The sequence below is a fragment of the Oreochromis niloticus genome, linkage group LG23 (assembly GCF_001858045.2).
Source record: "Oreochromis niloticus isolate F11D_XX linkage group LG23, O_niloticus_UMD_NMBU, whole genome shotgun sequence".
Taxonomy (NCBI): domain Eukaryota; kingdom Metazoa; phylum Chordata; class Actinopteri; order Cichliformes; family Cichlidae; genus Oreochromis; species Oreochromis niloticus.
Window position 1 is genome coordinate 42,110,977 of NC_031986.2, and position 12,922 is coordinate 42,123,898.

At 40.7% G+C, this 12,922-nt stretch overlaps 1 protein-coding gene across 6 annotated transcripts in view; it reads left to right on the plus strand.

The window, feature by feature from the left end:
- The window catches only part of LOC100710383 (guanine nucleotide-binding protein subunit alpha-11), a 63,925-nt gene extending 52,936 nt beyond the window's left edge, over nucleotides 1-10,989 (plus strand). For 4 of the 6 annotated variants that reach the window (XM_013267244.3, XM_019351533.2, XM_013267246.3 and 1 more), the window contains exons 6-8: nucleotides 1,971-2,100; nucleotides 6,263-6,416; nucleotides 6,714-6,904. In XM_013267244.3, coding sequence (XP_013122698.1) covers nucleotides 1,971-2,100; nucleotides 6,263-6,416; nucleotides 6,714-6,904 — 475 coding nt within the window. Of the gene's footprint in view, nucleotides 1-1,970; nucleotides 2,101-6,262; nucleotides 6,417-6,713 lie in introns of all 6 variants that reach the window. The other 2 variants (XM_019351534.2, XM_019351532.2) reach the window with 1 other exon arrangement.
- Nucleotides 10,990-12,922: the final 1,933 nt, after the last annotated feature.

Here is a 12,922-nt window from a genome sequence, read left to right on the forward strand (position 1 = left end):
CCAGGAAACACAAGTGATTACAGAAGAGTGCAAATCGATAGGAAGCCATCATGTCAGCCCCCTCCTACGCTTGGCAAGGCTAGAAATAACTCTGCTTGCAATGAGGCTGTGTTGAAGAGGTTCCCAGCAGCCCTGCTGCAGATAGCCAATAGGCTCTACTCTGCTTGGCTGTGCTGATGATGGTGAATCACTGCATGTTCTCAGTGACATCAGGTTTTTTGCTATGAGACTGAAGAAGCATATTAAAATATATATATGCATAGGAAAAATGCATGTGAAGAGGCAATAAATGTCAGGTTTTAATGGAAGAAGAGTGCAATAACAAATTGCTAATTTGGTGACTTCTGCAGTGGAGCATGCAGCGCACTTGATGCAAGACAAGTTCCTCAGTTCAGTTTGTTGTAAACATGATTATATTCTTCACACCTGTGTGTGGAGGTCTGCTTTTGTATAAGTGATGAATTCTCTCATCAGTGGGTGAATAGGAGGCTCATTGAAGACGCAGCGTGTCCCTCAACATCACACAACAATGCAACAGTTATGTCACCAGGTGGACTCTAAGCTGACTTGCTGCTTGGGAGGACTAACTACTCGTCCATAGTGCTCACATGTGCATCTGTAACCAATAATCGCACGTAGGACTGCTGACAGGGGTGCTGCTGCAACAAGGAGTCCTTTCATGATGGACCTCTCCATGAGGCCCGTTTCTTTTTCTTTTTTTCCATCATAATTGGCTTTTGAAGTAATATCCAGCATAGGAGAGCTTATGGAACTAAGTAGGTCACTCATCCTTGCTAGAGGAAAACAAAGGAGGTCATTTAATATAAAGGAGTTTTATTTTAGGCTTGCTTTTGGAAGGCCCCATTTATCAATGCCGTCATTTCTTCTGGCAGACTTGCTCAGTTCACCTTTGTCTCATCAAACTTTCACTGTGTCATATGTTATTTAAATGGAGCTGAGACTTAACTTAATGGCCCACTTTCATTCTTAGTGCCAGTCAAAAGTTTGGACACACAAGAATGGGAGGGTGTGTCCAAACTTTTGGTGCTCGATACAGTGCCAGTCAAAAGTTCTTCGGTGTTTCTACATTTTCATTTTCCTGGTTTTTATTCTTTTATTTATTTATTTTTTGGAAGAGCCCGGAGCCAAACAGAAGCGCTTTTTAATCCATGATCCAGATCTCCTGACCTTAGATTTGAAGCCAACACGATGAGCCTTAAAAAAACATTTCCTCCATCTTTTTACTTCCCCCTTCCTGATTATTTAAAATAATCATTTCCTAATTCTGCATTCTTGTTCTACCCCACTCTCTGTGCTCCTCTTATACGCCTTCACATTTAGCACCTTATTGGCACCACACACTTTAGTTGTACTGCATGGATTCTATTGCATTGCGCTTTTCAGAGGAAGATGGTGTTGTTTGTATGTGTGCATACACTTCCTTATGCTTCTTTTGGTTCACCTTGGAACATTTTTCCCTGTCATTAGACAGTGCAAATTCATTTCTTTTTATATTGGGTTGCTTGGCTTGAACTGCATTACTACAATTTTTATTTTGAAATGGGCTTCCGTTGTAACCACCTGACCACAGCGTCCTTCAAATCTATTGACTGGCCACTGAAAATGACAAATTTAGAATCCTGTTTGCACAGATCCATTTTCTGAAATGTATTTCTGTCCTGATGTGCTTCAGATCAGTGTCTTGTTCTTGGCTGAATCACTTCAGGATTAAATATTAATATTTAATTTATTTGTAACGCATGTGCTGAACACGTTTTCAGGACATGCGTGCCCCTGGCGTTCTGTGGTTCAGGCATTATTTGATTAAAGTAGCTCAAAGATTTAACAAATGTTAAAGTGGATGCTGAGTATAATATTTAGTAAGTTAGAAAACTTTACCCAGTAAAGACTCGCAGCTAATTAAAGTTTTTCTTTCCCCTCTGCCCTTCATCCCATCATGTTCCAATCAGGATGGTGGATGTTGGGGGTCAGAGGTCAGAGAGGAGGAAGTGGATCCACTGCTTTGAGAACGTCACCTCCATCATGTTTTTGGTGGCTCTCAGCGAATACGACCAGGTCCTGGTGGAGTCGGACAACGAGGTGAGACAGACTTGTGATTTCACACAACATTTTGATGCTGTGCTCTTAATAAACTTTAAAGTTCATTTTAATATCAAGATATTTCCAGAATTTTGCGGTTTGTGAGCAAGCTCGGGTTTGTAGACTTCAATTATTGGGGTGCTTGAATAGTAAGCAGAGCTTATAGTCTTACTTTAAAGTCCACTGAGGTGCCAGTGATGCGAATTTCATCATCAGAAGTTGGTGCGAGAGTTCATGTGGAAATCACGTGCCTGTCCATTTTTGTCCCCACACACACTCGTCCAGAGAAATTATTAGTTAGTATAAACATGCTCCCTAGGTAGTGTACGTCAAGCGCGCATATAAGGCTGCTTTTATGCTTACCCCTGTCGAAAACAGAGTTGCGCATTCTGAAAATTGCAGTTTTTCTTTCTAACCTGCGGCGTTGCGCTGCCATTCTAATGATACTGGTAGACCAGCTCAAAGTCACAGATTATACAGAGGGAGATGTTACAACACTTTGAAAAAATGAGACTTTGTGAGGTTCCAGTTTTGACTCCTTCCAATATCATGTGGCGGTTCTTGTCTGAGTGGTGAAACCTGTTGTTCAGGAGAATATTGGAGCCACCTGTGACTTAATAGCGGGCATAAATAGAACTGACTGTGTGATGTTGTGAACTGTGCGTGAAGTTAGAAATACTGAGGGTATACTGGCACCTTAAGTATAACAAGAATGACTTTTTAGTCATCGGGCTAAAAAGCCATCTCCAGCTGTGCATGTCCACGATGGAGTGCAAGTGCATTTATTTTGATTTTTGCAGCTCACAGCTTTAGGTTTAACTTTTTTGTTTACTCCTGCTGCACTCAACAACTGCTTTCCAGTAAAACACCTCTGCAGCTGTACTATGCAGCACCAGTTAGCTTGTCTTAACAGCAATAGTTGAGCAGTAACAATGCAAATTAACAATTATTCAATGACTCCTTTTGAATTGGAGAAAGTTTAGTAGGTAGTGGCTCCATCGTGTTGTGGTTAATACATTTACCTAATGTGCAAAGCTTCAGGAAGGGCGTCTTTTGTTTAAAAAGAAGAAAAACTACCAAATCAAACCTCTTTTATGGTGACCCCATATGAACATAGGAGCAACCAAAGAAGCTTTGGAGAGAGCGCACTAAGCAGGTCATCAGACTAACGTTGTATGTCCGCATGAATGAGACATGATTTATCAAATCTCTCACAACAAACTGGACGCAGGTCTTCTGTTTATTTCAGGGATATTTTGTCTGTGTCGTCAGCTTTCGCTTCTGACTGTTCAGATAGAATTATCGCTAATAAAGCTAATGTGATCAGCCTCTGTGTGCCCTCTGCTCCTCTCTGACAACAAACCCTTTCTCTGACCTGGTCATATGATAAACCAGACCCAGCTGCCAGCTTGACTGTGACGCTGTACATCAGTACAGCAGCTGCTGCAAGTCAAGTATCCCAGGGTCCAGTCGTCTGGCTGCCCTGCTACCAGTTTAACGTCACACACGTATAGTGCCAGTTCAGGCGTGGCACCTCACTGGACAGACGGATCTACTGGCCGAGGATATGGTTTAATTTTTACAGTCATTTTTTGCCCCCCTTTAATGTTCAGACTCTAAGAGGTAATGGCAAACACCAGACAATCATGATGCTATTATTAAACTCGTTTAATAAAAGGTTACCAGCTAAGACAAAGCTTGGCAGGCTTCAGTGTGCAGAGATTATCCTGCTGTGATGACAAGCTCAAGACTGAGACTTTGACCCTTTTGGACCAGTTCAAGCCTGACGGGAGTTTTCTTTGCCTTTTGATTTCATCAAGTCTGTCCAGGATTGTCTCGTGTCTCGCCATGATGTAATGAATGACCCTGCATGAGTAACGCTGGCAAGGATTTTTAAATTTAAAAGTTTTTTGTTTGTTTTTTTTAAATCTGAGAGAGGCAAACTATGTCTAATTTTTCTAAATTCAGTAGATTTGGGGTTTTTTTTGTTTTTTTTTTTTGTTTTTTTGTGCGTGTGTGCGCTGCACATTTTTCAGATTTGTTTGAATAAGTTGGTGCATGGTAAAGGAACTGGTTTTAATCAGAGTACAGTATCAGATTAATCTTCAGGCATACTGATTTGGTTGATTGAGTAGAGGCGGTTGTTAATTAGTTTCAGCATTGACACCAAACATGAAATTAACAGGTGTACTAAAGGGGCAACCGTGAGACAACCCCCAGAATGGTTTTACAGGTTACTGATAATTTTTAGTGCGTGTGCGCTTCCACCAATGTTACCAATTTGAAAGGATCTTGAGAAAGTGTGGAGAACATTATGCTGCTTGTAACACTGATCAGCATGGCTGGTAGGGCTGGGCTATATCATACCGTTCACGGTAATACCGGTGTAATTTTGGGCAACGATAGCAAAATGAAATATCGCGATAGAATGTGGGTAAAACGCGCATGCGCAGTGCCTATGTTTACATACGCACATGGCGGCGACGCAGAATGAGAAGAGCGAAAGTGGATCTTTAAATGAAACGGATGAACCAGAGTTGGTTTGTAAAAATGCTGCAACTTCAGTGGTGTGGAACTGGTTTAGCTTTCGTCCGTCAGATACACAACAAAGCACTATTTTTGGTAGAGCATGCTAGCGGGCCGTCGTTATTACCGTGTTGTTTGGAAAATACGGCACACTTAAAATCAATCCTTTGATTTTTCTGAAAATCGACAGTGCCCCTTATAATCCCGCGTGCCTTATGTATGAATTCTGGTTGTGTTTACTGACCTCGAAATGATTTTATGTGCTACACGGCGCTCAAAAATCTGTCAAATGTTTTAGTACGACTTTGCTAAGCTACGAACCCACACCGCTTGATGGATTGTCGGAGCATTACGGCTACCGTAGGCAGGCGCCTCGCGGAGTGATACGTACTGTGCTTCAACATAATATTACCGTATTGTGTGTGTATAACCTCTTTTTAAGTTTTGTGGATATTATACATGGTTATGCTGAGGATATGTCGGCCAATTTCTACTGGAAATGGCTTTTGGTTAAACTGTCCGCAAGGAATTTGCAGTGTTACATTTTTATATAACTTTAATGCACATAAAAAAAACAGCTGCTTGTTTAAGTGAAAATACATTGATGGGTTTCTTTTTGCACTAATAAAGTTGTGGAGTTGTAAAGTATTTTGTCTAGTGTCAATTAAATCGTCAGTTATATCGTTATCGCAAATTTTCAAATGTATATCGTGATAAATATTTTTGGTCATATCGCCCTGCTCTAATGGCTGGTTTAGTGGTGGGAGATGGTCTGAGGAGGCACATCCATAGAGGGGTGTACACACCTCTGCTGTCTAGTCAACTGCACCCCGACTGCCATTAGGTATCGGCATGAAATCTTTGGACCTACTGTCAGAACCTATGCTGGTGAAGTGGGTCCTGGGTTCCTCCTGGTGCACGACAGTACCTGGCCCTGTGTGGAGAAACTAAGCAGGCAGTTCCTGGAAGATGAAGGATTTGATACTGCTGACCTGCCCCCACACTCGCCTGCTTTAAATCCAACAGAACTCCTCTGGGACATTGTGTTTCGATCCATCTGACTCTGTCAAGTCCCCACGACGTTGTCAGGCATGCATACAAGAATGTGAGGGCCGTACCATTTTTGAGTTGATGCGTCAGGCTAGTGCGTTTTACCAAAGTTTCATTGCAGCATTTTTACTCCTCAGGCATGAAAGACTGATGTAGGGTATTGTTGTCACCTGGTTGGCTGGACAGCATGGACGCTGAATTTTGAACACAAGAACTCAACCAAATTGATGTAGGATTTGCTAAACTCACAACAAGTTCAAATATTGGTGGCCTTGACCTAAAGGTCAGAGGTCACCGTAAATATTCTGAAACTCTAAAGATGAGACCTATGTTTTTCAATTGAAACCATAAGTGTATCTCCTAAAAATCTCAGATTACAAAGTTGCCAAGATAGTGTATTGGGAAAGCACTTGCAAGTTACACTGTCATCGTTACTGACCTTTATTAGAAAGTAACAGAAATATAATTGCAGGTTTTGGATAAATGGTCTGCTTTACAATTTGGTTGCTTTCAGTGTTGAGTGAATCTGAAAGTGAAGCGTTCTGAACACATCGCTCTCTCTTAAACGTCCTTGTTTCGTTGTTAGAACCGCATGGAGGAGAGTAAAGCCCTGTTCAGGACCATCATCACATATCCCTGGTTCCAGAACTCCTCTGTGATCCTGTTCCTTAACAAGAAGGACCTGCTGGAAGAGAAAATCATGTATTCTCACCTGGTTGATTACTTCCCAGAGTTTGATGGTAAGGAGTTGACTTGTAAACAAGAGTGTTTCAAAGAGTGAAGGATGTGATGTGCGCTTGAGGGTTTTTTTGTTTTGTTTTGTTTTTTTAAAGTTTTTTTTATTGTAGACTGACACCTTATGGCCATGATGCTGTACTACAATACAAACTAATATATTCCTGTAAAATGAAGTCCCATCGTTCTCTTATTGAGCAACCTGTCACCCAATTGTCTTTTATTTTTGTTTTAATGAATCCTTTCCTCCTCGCTCATTCATAGCGAATACATTTAAATGCACCAATCTGTCCTCCTCCCAGGTCCTCAGCGGGACGCGCAGGCAGGTCGGGAGTTCATCTTGAAGATGTTTGTGGACTTGAACCCAGATAGTGACAAGATAATCTACTCCCATTTCACGTGCGCCACCGACACGGAGAACATCCGTTTCGTCTTTGCGGCCGTCAAAGACACCATCCTGCAACTCAACCTCAAAGAATACAACCTGGTGTGAAGGAGAATTGGAAAGACGGATGGTTAGAGTGCAAGCAAGACACCCACAGCCCCACACTCAATGCAGTGTCCACATCTGCATGAAATGTACTCGTAAAGAGATGAGCATTGCTTTGTGCTTTTACCAGACCAACACTATCCATATTCTGCCCTTTTTCTTCACTCAGACCCTTGGTTGCTCTTTTGCCCAGTTTTAAGGACTCTGTTTTTTTTGGTTTTATTAACTGCTTCTCTTGCACAATCACACATGAAACACATTCAGATATAACACTCCCTCCATTTGTCACTCTTGGGAGGTTGTTCTCTACTCCTGTGCTCCTCTTTCGGCCCTTGCCGTGGCTCACGTTTTTTTCTCTACACTACAGTCTCGTGTGTCAGAGGTGGGTAGAGGGCCATCTCCCGGTAGACTAAGCTTTTACGGACAAAGGGCTCTCTCCCATAGTTATTTAACCCATGCATGCTATACACTACAGCCTGAGGGCTTGAGGCCAGGTGGCACACACTGGACCCTGCTCATCTGCAGAGGGTAACGAATTAATCAGACAGTGCTGGGGTGCAGAGAGGTACTTGGTTCTCCTGGGTCTTGAATTGTCCATGATGTGTTCTTTTAACTCTTTCTGGGGGGTTACGTGCCCTAAATGAGAGCATAGAAGCTCTGTTGAATGTAAATAAAGTTTTCATGCTGCTCACACAGAGTGAGGGCTACACAGAGATGACTACATGTTCTCTTTTGACTTTCAATATTTTCATCTATATTAACGTCATTAATTCTTCTGTTGTTCGCTAATTAAACTGATCGACGACGACTACTCAAAGGAAACCTTTCAGCAGTGGTCAGGTTCTGTTTATTATTCAGTGTCCCTGATTTTATACTGAGACAACACTACCGGTATTTTACGTACTGTACACCAGCTCCCCTGTAATTCTCTATCACTTTGCCAAATTAAAACGGCCCACATTTTTCTGTAAATACAGTAACATTGCCAGTATCGTTTTGATCCCCTAACTAGTTTAGATACTAAAACACATTTGGGAGCTGGTTTTTGCCAAAAACTAAGTGAAAGTTTTCTCCCGAGTTGGATCGTTCCAGATGTTTAACAGCGTAACACCTCACTTTGTGTGGCATTTCTTTATGTTGTCTCAATCACACGTGTAACAGTACTGTGATTTTTATTTGTGTGAGGATAACTTTCTTGTGCACAATGTGTGAATGATGGCGTCAGATTAAACTGGTGCAGCAGTCATGTTTTGGATGAAATAAAGCTTTTGCGCTGCCAGTTTGCTTCAGTCACAACTTTGGTTATGATCATGCAAATGGCTTTTTCCTCTCCTGTAATCGCCTTCATTTTTGCCATATTAATCAGCCAACATTTGATAAAACTGTCACAATCATAAAGAGTAAAGAGCTTTTTTTTTTTCTTTTCTTTTTTTGTATGTCTAATTTATCAATTGGATCTATTTGTTATTGATATAGTAAATGAGACTTTGTCCCTAGTTTCAGCTCAAGTTTTGTTTTCAACATCAAAGTTGGGAGTAGATTTTATACTGCTGTAAAATATCAAACTATTTTATGGACAAGTGTTCTGTTTCTAATGATACTTCATATATTTAGTTGTTGCAGTTCTGTTTTTGAAGTGCTTGACATAGGAAAAAGGAAAAAAAAAAGGTTTGTGTCAGGTTTGTGCTTTATGCAAATAGGAAAATGAAAAACAGACAAAAAATTACTTGGTGGTTAAATATTTACTGTTCAGAGATGCTTGTACTTTTTGTAATCTTTAAGGATATGCGTTTGCTCTTGGTACCGATCCCATATTGTGCGTCTTGCCCGATAGTAGTTTAAATATTCCATTAAGCCCAGAGTTGATATGTGGCTTTTTTGTTTTTGTCTTCACTATGTAATTCAGGTAATTTTTCATAACTTTCTCATCACAAGGGCTACTCTTAGCAGCTTTGGTAGAAATGAAAGGAATCTGAATGGTGTAGAGCAAAAGGTGCAATTAATTAGCCTCGGGAGGGTGCCTGAAACAGGAGTGTGTTGACATCCTTTTGAGAGCAGCAGTCCACAGAAGCCTACGTCACAGTCCTGATAGACGGCTGGTGGCCGTTTAGGTGTCCCCCCCCTCCTCCCCCCGTTCTTTTTTTTTTGTTTGTTTGTTTGTTTGGTTTTGGTTGGGGTTTTTTTTTACCTCCAAGAGAAAAACTAAAGGAAGTTGGGTCTCTTAAGTTGCAATAGGATGTTTTTAGTGTCTTTTCTATTCGACCTTATCACCCAGGTGATTCCATTATGAATTATGTGCTGAAATCAGCGATGCAAAGTTTTCCTCTGTGCTTTTACATATTTGCCTCTTCATTGGTAGTGTTTTCATGCTTGACTTTGACACTGGCTGCATGGGTACGGGGGGGAGGGGAGAGAGAATGCTGGGATATTTTGACCTTAAGTGCACATTGAAAGAGGCGGCAGGGTGAGATTAAACTTACCCTGCTGGACTGTAATCTTTGCTTTGTTTTAGATGGTAAATGGTTAGTCTTTGGTGCTTCAAGAAACATGTCAAAGCCTTTATTTTTGACCCGTTTGCCCATGTGATGCTGACTGACTGAAGCTGGCCTTTTGGATGCCACAGAAAGGCATGTTCAGGAAACACTGTTCCCTTGAGCCGTGGCTTGCAACCCTGAGAAAATACTGTCCTGCAGACGGTAAAAACACAAAACAAAGGTTGCGTTCAGCCACTGGTGTCAGCATGGTGGCGTCGGTGGTGTCAGTTTCCACTTGCTGACGACGTGGATTTTTACGCTTGCACATAGTCTCATGGTTACACTACCAATGACCAGAGCCGTCAGAAAAGCCGGTTCGGTTATTTTTAAAAATCCTTTTCTTTTATATCTACTTTGCTTTATTCTACACACAATGCGTTTTAACAAAGACTCATATGACAATCCAGTACAAAACGGTGTGCCAAGCAAATTCTGTGTTAAGCAAAAGCTTCAAAAACCTGTTTATAACTTGACCCAGGCCTGTGCAGTGAAAGTTATTGCAGCATTTAATTGAGTCTTACTTGTGGTTTTAGTTTGCAAATGAAGCTGGCATGTTGAGCCTCATTTCTTTCTTTTTTTTAAAAAAAAAAATTGTATTTATTGAAAACTTGCCAAATGAAGGTACTGAAATGGCCATTGTGTTTTTGGTGGTTGAATATGCTGCGTGTTTACATCTGCCATTCTGCGTTCTCTCTTATCTCCTTTATTTGATTGGACTGTCTGTTTCCCTGGGTCAAAGGCACTGAAAATACACCGCTGCAATGGGCCTGCGTTCATGCAACTTGTCCATTCAAGCACGCTCGTTGGTACTCTGAGAGGGGGGTGTGTGTGTGTGTGTGTGTGTGTGTGTATACACACACTTTGATGGGTGTTGCTTATGCTTGAGGTCCATTCTGGTTTCAGGGATGGATATAGTGATATTAAAAAGCTATCTTTGCATCCTTTTTTTTTTTTTCTCCCCTTTTGTAAGGTTGACACACCGTATTTAGGACCACTTGACATGATTTTTCTTTTCAGACAATTCAAATTTTGTGTAGTGGTGTACAAATTGAAAGTAATGTATTTTTTTTGTTTGTTTTGTTTTAAAGTATACCAAATGTAAATTCTGTACAATGAGTGTGCCAATCCCCTTTTCTTTGTAAAGCCAGACTCTTAACAAGTGCCAATGTTGTGGAAAAAAATCAGAGGACCTGTGGATTTCATGGTCCAGTTTTTAAAGCAAACACTAAGTGTGTGATTAATTAGCAAAAAGGACAGTTTTATTCTATATTTAAGATTAATGATGAACTGCTGTTTTTAAAAATAAGTGTCATTTTAATTGCATGCGTTTTGTCAGGTTGGGGGAGGGAGTGGGGGGTGAGATACTCTATTCATGCAACGCCCTCGAGAAAAGGGTCCTAATGGTTATTGATTTACAGTATTTTAGCCATATTTCTCTATTTGTATGTTTCATTTCAACCACTGTTGCCTGAACCTCATTCATACATGATGATTTTTACATAGCCTTCTCCTTTAAATGTTTTAAATTGGAATAAAATATGTTCCTATACTCTCTTCTTGCATCCCTGTACTTTTATTCTCAAGTGTTTTTAAAATGGTGACTTGAAGATTCCACCATTTAAGGTCTTGTATAATTTCTGAATGCATTTTATCCACATGGATTGGAAAATGATTTGTTGTTGCATAAATACTGCTGCCCTTTGGAAAGCATGGAAGGTAATTGAACCAGCGACCTCTCTCTGCAGTCTTAAGGTAGGATACTGTTTAGTGAAAATGGATATTAACAAACAAGTGCTCAAGTGACTGGGTAACATTAAATAATTTTGACTCTTGAAGGTAATCGCACACTACTTTTTACGAAACTATTTTGATAACGCAGCACACTTTTTTTCTCTTCTTTTTTTAAAAATTGTTTTTAGCTCCTTTTAAATCTGAGATTAAGACGTCCTAAAATGAGTTTTGAAGTATGGAAATTCCAGCTTCTGATGTGCATATAAATGTATACGTTCAATATTTGGTTCAGTCTCATTTACCATGAGTTACCCCAAATGGTTGCAGTGGAGGCGATTAGCTTGTGCCTCTGCAGAGGTGTTACTGAACCCAAGTTTCTTATCCTCCTCTCTGTGGGCTTTGGCCAGCTCACACACCTGACTCAATCAAGTACACTAATAAGGTGGTCAGCAAACCATTTGGTGGTGGTTTTAGCACTGTGGGCAGGTGCTGTGTCCTGCTGAAAAAGGAATTTAGCATCACCGTAAAGTGCTCTAAAATCTTGTCATAAGTAGACGGCTGTGTTGACTGTGGACTTGGTGCTTGCTGGTCCACTGTGTTTTACCAACACAAGCAGATGACATGGCACCTCAAATCATCAGACTGGAAAACGTTCACTGGACTTCAGACGCCTGGATTCTGAGCCTCGCCTTTATTTTCCAAGTGAAAATGTGCAAACTGTACAACTCTTGTTCTCTTTAGCCCAGGTAAGACGCTGTATAGATGCTGTCACTGGCTCAGGCGTGATTTGATATTAGGAAAGTACATAAACAAGGTGCTTGATGCTTATTTTGTTTCTAAGGAGCCAGACTTTATTGTAATTTTTAAAGTGGTCTTGAACAGTTTTTCTACAGCTGATCTAAGGGTTTTTCTTTGGCCATTGGGTGCTTTTTCAGTCTTGTCCTTGACCCTGACCATTTTCAGAGGAATATTATTTTTTGTTTTGTTATGCCATTTAACACTGACATATGAATCATTCAAGCATACAAAAGGCCCCTAACTAAAGGGATGATACACAGTTGTCTACACATAACAGACAAATTGGCAAATAATCAATTTTAAAGTATCTTTGAGCACTTTGTTGCCACCAGTCTGATGCAAAAACAAATAAAATGTTTCAGTTTTAAGATGACAATTTGACAGCTATAAGTGTTTTTGCCCTAAAAAGTGATTCCAAGAAAGCCAAAGAGGCGTCACACTGTTGAAGAACAAAGGTGGTCATAGTATAGACTGAATTTCAAGCTTTCCGACTGTTTTTGCCTCACATACTTCCGTGCAGGTTTCCACTTCGGTGCATTCATTTATTGAATCATGTCCCATTTTTCCTAACAAAACAAAGCAACGAGGGGTGATTCAAAACTTTTGCATCTTACCGCAGAGTTAAGGGATTTTCATTTATAACTTCACTCATAAACAGGGGTGCACATAAGTGGTCCGCAGGTGCACATTCACTGTCAAAATAAAAGACGCGCACAAGATAAGAAGTTGCAACGCGCGTTTGCGTACATAAGATTTTCTGGAGCAGGACAGACATTTGTTTAGAACTCTTAAAGATGTCGAAGAAGCTCCTTTAAGCAATTACTTTGGTGTTCCTCCACCTCCAGAGAAATGTCAGGAGTCCGAACCGCAAAAGAAGCGCGTATTCTCGGAAAAATGGTTGCAGGAGGTGAGCTGGCTTCAAACAAATGATGAACGCACAGAGATGTGGAGCAGAATA